Source organism: Leptopilina heterotoma, unplaced genomic scaffold, assembly GCF_015476425.1.
Source record: "Leptopilina heterotoma isolate Lh14 unplaced genomic scaffold, ASM1547642v1 Lhet_316, whole genome shotgun sequence".
Lineage (NCBI taxonomy): Eukaryota > Metazoa > Arthropoda > Insecta > Hymenoptera > Figitidae > Leptopilina > Leptopilina heterotoma.
The window spans coordinates 184,597-191,095 of NW_025111016.1; the positions used below are offsets into that span (position 1 = coordinate 184,597).

Consider the following 6,499-nt stretch of genomic DNA (forward strand, 5'->3'; position numbering starts at 1 on the left):
ATTAATAAAATTTTATTCAAATTTAATACACATCATACCATTTAAATCTTTTAAAAAGTTCCTTAATTTCATGAAAAGCATCTTCGATGCAATTTATTCACTATCACATAAAATTAAAATCAAAAAGAAGTTCTTAAATTTCTCTATACATAATTATTAATTTTGTAAAATAAACATTCTTAAAAAATTTTAAATTAATATATAAAAATTAAATTTAGAATTGTAAAAAAAAATTTGAATGAATTCCACAGTTCTTTGTGTTTTTACAAAGATTACTGCTTGTTAGTATAGGAATATTTTGAAAAATGTAGGACAGTAAGAACTTTTACTTTTAACTTGATATTTGTATAGCGTGTATATAGTGTTTAGTTATTTTCAAACTTTGCCAAAATTTTACTGTTATTAGTAGATGTGTAAATATGAAACATTATTGAATTTGACAAAAAATTTTTTGAGTTACGGAGTTTAAGAATTTTTACTGTTTTGGAAATATCTTTTTTCTGATTTAATATATTGATAAGTAAAATTCATCAAATTAAAAGTGTAAATAGTGGTTTTGTAAGGGTTTCTATGAGCTACAAGCTGGTGATAAAAAGAAAATTTTATTTTTTTCAATTTGAATATATCTCAAAATAGATTAAAAAAATTTTTTTTTAACTTATCCCAATGGAAAGCTTACCTTTTTTCTATGCGTCATGTAAAAACCAGAGTGGGATCTTTGAAATTTTTCAAAAAAATAGTAATTTATCATTATTTTATAAGAAAAATGATGATTTTTAATAATTTTCTTAAAAAATTTTCAAGATCACTTTGGTTTTCACATGCTGCATAGGAAAAAAGGTAACCTTTCCATTGGGATAGGTTAAAAAAACTTTTAATAATAGATTTTAAGATATATTGAAATTAAGAATTTTACCTTTAATTTCAAAGGCAAATTGAAAAAAAACCCTTTCAATTCATTATTCACACTTTTCATTTGATGAATTTTACTTATCAATATAGTTTAAAAATTTCTGAAATCTTCCTCCCCCTATTTTTACAAAGTTGCAAAATTTAACATAAGTATCTGTATTTTAAAGTACTAGTATCTAGTAACATTGTCACGGAGTATTTTAAAAATATTTAAATTATTTACATTATTTATTGTTATTTAAAGATTTTTGAACCCATTTATTAATTTAATTTTAAGTAATTAATTTTTTGCATAAATTGAACTAAAATTTGTGGTCATATCAGTGAGTAAATGTACTTTCGAGTCATGAAATAAAAAATTTTTTAAATTATTTTTTTATTTTTTAATAATTTTTATATAAACAAATGCAATTTTTAGTGCTTTCTACAAGCGATTAAAAAAAATTTCTTTTAATAAATGTTCCTTAGAATGTATGTAAACAAGAAGTGAAAAGACATTTTAGGGCAAATATTTTTTTCTATAATTTGACTTTTTTTTTGTCGATCACTGCCGCTCCAGCATAGTGGGATTTTTTTGCGATTTCAAATGAACCTAAATTATAAAAAAAATTTCAAAAATTTTTTTTTAGTGGGGAGGAACCAAAATTTGCCTCATATATTGGGATACTACAATAATCAAATACAATATTCTTTTGCTAATAATTAGTATTGTTTAATAAATGAAAGAAATGAAAAAAATTAAGAATAAATTATATATTTCTCTTGTGGGTCTTCTACATTACTGTTAATAATACTTAAAGAAATAGAATTAAAAAAAATATCCTTAGCATTTGGAAAAAAGCAAAATAGTCAACATTAAATGAAATTAAGACATGAATAAGAGAAATAAAAACAAAAATTTGAAATCATTGTTTATGTTAAATAAAAAGCATAGTAAATTCTAGTGGCCTATTTTGTTTTTTCTTGATCAATTAATTTTTTTAACTGTATGAAGCATTTGTTCCTTTGGTTCTCAGGTACTTTCGACCAGGCGTCTAAGATTACTTTTAAATATTCATTAGCGAGTTCATTATTTGACGAAGTTGCTTTATTTGCATTAGTAATTCCAAGTCCAATCTCTTGGCCTGACAATTGGTCCAATGAGTAGTCTGAAAAATATAAAATTATGTACAACGTATAAAGATTTAAAAAATTTTCACATACAGTTACTTTAATATATTATTTTATGTTTGACAAATTTATAATAAATACTTAATTCAAAATATTAACTTACTAAAGTTTTACACATAAAAGACAAAAGCAAATCAGATTTGCTTCTTTTAATTAAATGCATTTTTATACCTTTATCAATATCAACATCTGGGTCCGCAACCTCTTCAAAGTTAGTTTCAGTTCTGAAGAATATAACAAGAAAAATATATTTAATTAACAAATAAAGTACATGACACTAAAAGAAAATTTCTTTTGAACACTTACTCTCTGTGTGCAAATTTATCTGCCATGAATGCCATTTCTGTGTAATACAGCCACTGTTCCTTCTCTGGCTGTTGTTCCGATCCAGAAGGTACATATTTTTTTAGTTCCTCTACATATTTTTTGCACTGACTTTTTAATTGCTTCCACTGATTAATTATATGACTTACTGTAAAGAAATATATGGGGTATTTGTATGAAATATATGGGGTATTTCATTTCAAAACGAACCACCTTATAAAAAATTGCCATTGTAAAGCAATTTATAAAAAATTAATTCTTCCATTTATTAAAACCAAACTGTATTTACTACTAATCATTTTAAATAAAAAATTTATTAACTTTATGATGGTAAAAAAATTTTTGTAAAAAATAATAGAATTTATGAAAAAAAAAAAATTTTTAAAGATAATCTTTTGAATATTTCAAGACATGTTGCGTACGATTTTCTTAAAACTTATGTCAAAATGAAGCTTAAAAATTGAAGGTTTTTTCTCTGCAAACATTATAATGGGCAATTCGGTTGAAATTAAAAAATTAGTTAAATTTTACAAAGATATCAAAGGTTAAACTGTGTAAAAGTGTTAAAAAAACAAATTCCGAACGGTATATACATTTAACCTTCGAAATTATTGTAATAAAATTTAATTAATTTCTTAAATTTTCATGAATTGCCCATTTTAATGTTTACAGAGAATAAAACTAGAATTTTTAAACTTCATTTTGACATAAGTTTCAAGAAAATCAGACGCGTCATGTCTTGAGATATTGAAAAGATTATCTTTTAAACTTATTTTTTTATGAATTTTATTATTTTTTAAGAAAGAATTTTTACATCATAAAATTTAGAAATTTTGCTTTTAAAATCGCTAATAATAAATAAAGTGATTCGTTTTGAAATATAATGCTTATATTATATTATTATATTAATTATTATATTAATTAATTATTATTATTAATTATTATTAACTATATTAATTAGAATTTTCTTTTATTCTTTCATTCATTCACTTTTTCTGTCCCTCACACTCTGAAGTTGTCTTTTGTTTATAATTATTTTTATTTTATAATTAATTAGAAAATTGTTAGACAACTGTGACTAAGAAATAGAAAATTTATTTATTTTGCATTATTTTTCTTTATAAATCACAATATTTTTAACAAAATTATTATTTTGTTTTAGAAAAAGAAGAAAAATATTTGCACAATTCCTATTTTTAATTTTATTTTTGAAACAGGATCTTCCACAGGATATAAGACATTCAAAAACTTTAAATTCTAACCTTTTTGAAATTAAACAAATTTAAAAAAATTGTTATAAAATATGAAGATATCGATTGCTCCGAGTCTTCGACTCGGAGTGATCTATTTCTTCATATTTTCTAATAATTAAAGATGACCAAGAGATAAAATTATAATTTTATATTATAAGAATATTGTAACTGTAACTTCATCAAAATTATTTTAATCATTTTAATTCAATATTTTTTTCTAGAATTAAAATTTTTTTTTATGAAAATAATAATTGAATTCATTAAAAAAATTTTATTATTTATGAAAATAATGGAATTGCAGTCAAATTTTTATTATTTATTTAAAATTATTTTCGAAAAAATCAATTTTGTTTTTAAATTAGATTTTCTATTTTACAAATATATTTTAATAAAATATTTTAAAAATAATTGTACTTTTCGCGAAACTTACTTAAAATTGTATGAAAAAAAAAATGAAATTCTACAATGATTTTTATTATTTATAGAAATAATTGAATTATTGCATCGATTATAATTGAAAAAAAATTAAATTCATAAGAAAAATGTTATTATTTAGAAAATTAATTGAATTCTTGCCCAAAAAAATTGATTAAGATCTTTTAAATCATTTAAATTTTTAAATTTTATTATTTTTGAAAATAATTTAATTTATTTTTCAAAAGAATTATTTATGAAATTAATTGAATTCTTTCCAAAAAATTGATTAAAATCTTTGAAATAATTGAATTCCTCATAAGAATTTTCTTACTTATGAAATTAATTGAATTTTTATGAAGAATTTTGTTCACATTTTCAAAAATAATTGAATTTTTCTGAAAAAATTTACTTATTTATAAAAATAATTGAATTCTTTACAAGAATTATGATTTAAATCTTTGAAATAATTTGAATGTTGCAAAGAGGCTTATTATTTTTCGGAATACTTGAATTCGTCAGAAAAATTTTATTATTTTTTGAAATACTTGAATTCGTCAAAAGAATTTTATTACTTATGAAATTAATTGAATTTTTGTGAAGAATTTTGTTAAAATTTTAAAAAATAATGTAATTTCCCTGAAAAATTGAATTATTTATAAAAAAAATTTAATTCTTTACAAGAATTTTGATTAAAATCTTTGAAATAATTGAAATTTTTTTAAAGAATTTTATTATTTTTGGAAATAATTAAATTCTCACGAAAAATTTTAATATTTATTATTTTAATTGAATGTTTGAGAGGAATTTTCTAACATTTTTTTTTTTTTTTTTTAATAATAGAATTGTTTTGTGAAATTTTAGCAAAATAGTCATTAAAATTTGAATTCTTTTTGGGAAATTTTATTAAAATAGTAGATATTGAAAATCATTGAAATTAGAAAATTTTTTGAAAATTATTAAAATTAGGACAATAATTTTTTTGACGTTTATGAGAATTTTTTAAAAATTTTGAACATTGTTGATTTTTATAAAAAGAATTTTATTTTTTTTGGAAAATAATTGAATTTCTGCAATTATTTGTACTTTCTCCAAAATTGAATTTTTTTTAGTGTTTTCAACATAAATTTAAATTAGAAAATTTTTAAAATTATACTATATATATTGAATATAATAACATTAATATGATAATATAATACAATAATTGATTACAATTAGGAAACTAAGGATTTAGCACAAATATATTATTTACCAGTCGCTTTAGAGCCTGTATTTCTATTAAAATTAATTGTAATAACACTCCAAGATTCGCTCCTTTTACTTAAGTCTCTGTAGTCCTTTCGTTTTGGGTCATATAAATTTGGGTGCATTTCGACCAAACGAATTAATTCATAATTCAAATCAATATTGGGACTCTCCTCTCTTGACATTGTAATCACCTGTAAATCATTAATATAAACAGACATTTATTCAGTTATAGATTTACGGACTGAAATTAACTGTTCAGTTTTGTTAAAAAATCCAAAAACTAAAAAACAATATAACATAATTTACTCTCAAACATAAATTTCTTCAATTCCTATTTTAAATATAAACATTGCTTGATAAAATATAAAAAAAAACTTAATATAAATATGTAACAGGTATAACAGGTGATAATAAGATAACCTATAAATTACATTATCTGTAATAATTTATTATTTTATTTATTATGTAAACAAACTTACCCAAGGAGTCAATGAAAAAAAGGAATCTCAAAGGAAAATACAAATTATTGTTTACAAATTATTGTCACAAATTATTGTTTACAAATTATTGTCACAAATTATTGTTTACACTACACCAATGAACGCAGTGAACAATTGCATATTTTAATCCCACAGTGTATATATTCATAGAGAATCATAGAAACATCGGAACGCGAAACGATGATATTTAGTTTGTGCGCGCGCATCATTTTGACAGTGCATTTTGTTTGTGTCGATCTAAAGAAAGTTGTTGTAGAAACTCCTTAAAAGGGGCTTGTAACGCGCCCCCGAGGGCGCGCTGCTGACTCTTTTCTCGGACCCCACGAGTCAAGTCAACAGCACACTCGCGAAAAAGTCAGCAGCGCGCTCTCGGGGGCGCGTTACACGCCCCTTTAGAGAACGCAGTAGAACCAAATGTATATTGCCATACACAACCTCCAAATGTACCGCAGTGTTTCCTCTTTTCTCTCAGTGTATAAAATTAATTAAAAAGAATAAATAAGAATAATCTTAAGCCGTTATAATTTATTATTTTAATCCCTTGCTTGAAATCTACATAAGACCCAAGGAAGGAAAACAATCTTTAGAAATAAATGTAAACAAATTTAGTATTTTGTTTTATTTTTTAATGCTGCATTACTTAAGAAAGGTACTACTTGTAATAAACTTATAATCCTG

At 22.2% G+C, this 6,499-nt stretch overlaps 1 protein-coding gene across 1 annotated transcript; it reads right to left on the minus strand.

The window, feature by feature from the left end:
* Nucleotides 1-1,860: 1,860 nt before the first annotated feature.
* On the minus strand, nucleotides 1,861-6,065 carry LOC122504784. Its single transcript, XM_043616028.1, has 5 exons — nucleotides 5,801-6,065; nucleotides 5,326-5,512; nucleotides 2,389-2,554; nucleotides 2,254-2,306; nucleotides 1,861-2,060 (listed from the first exon to the last, which is right to left on the minus strand). Exons 2-5 carry the CDS (start codon nucleotides 5,501-5,503, stop codon nucleotides 1,861-1,863), a joined length of 597 nt encoding a protein of 198 aa, XP_043471963.1. The 5' UTR covers nucleotides 5,504-5,512; nucleotides 5,801-6,065.
* Between the last annotated feature and the right edge of the window lie 434 nt (nucleotides 6,066-6,499).

Bases quoted from the DNA above. Each gene is read 5' to 3' on its own strand.
- LOC122504784 (XM_043616028.1), bottom strand. From the start codon at position 5,503: ATGTCAAGAGAGGAGAGTCCCAATATTGATTTGAATTATGAATTAATT. The intron at 2,555-5,325 runs GTAAATAATATA...ATTTCTTTACAG, and splicing joins TACAGGCTCTAAAGCGACTG to TAAGTCATATAATTAATCAG. The intron at 2,307-2,388 runs GTAAGTGTTCAA...TATATTCTTCAG, and splicing joins GATAAATTTGCACACAGAGA to AACTGAAACTAACTTTGAAG.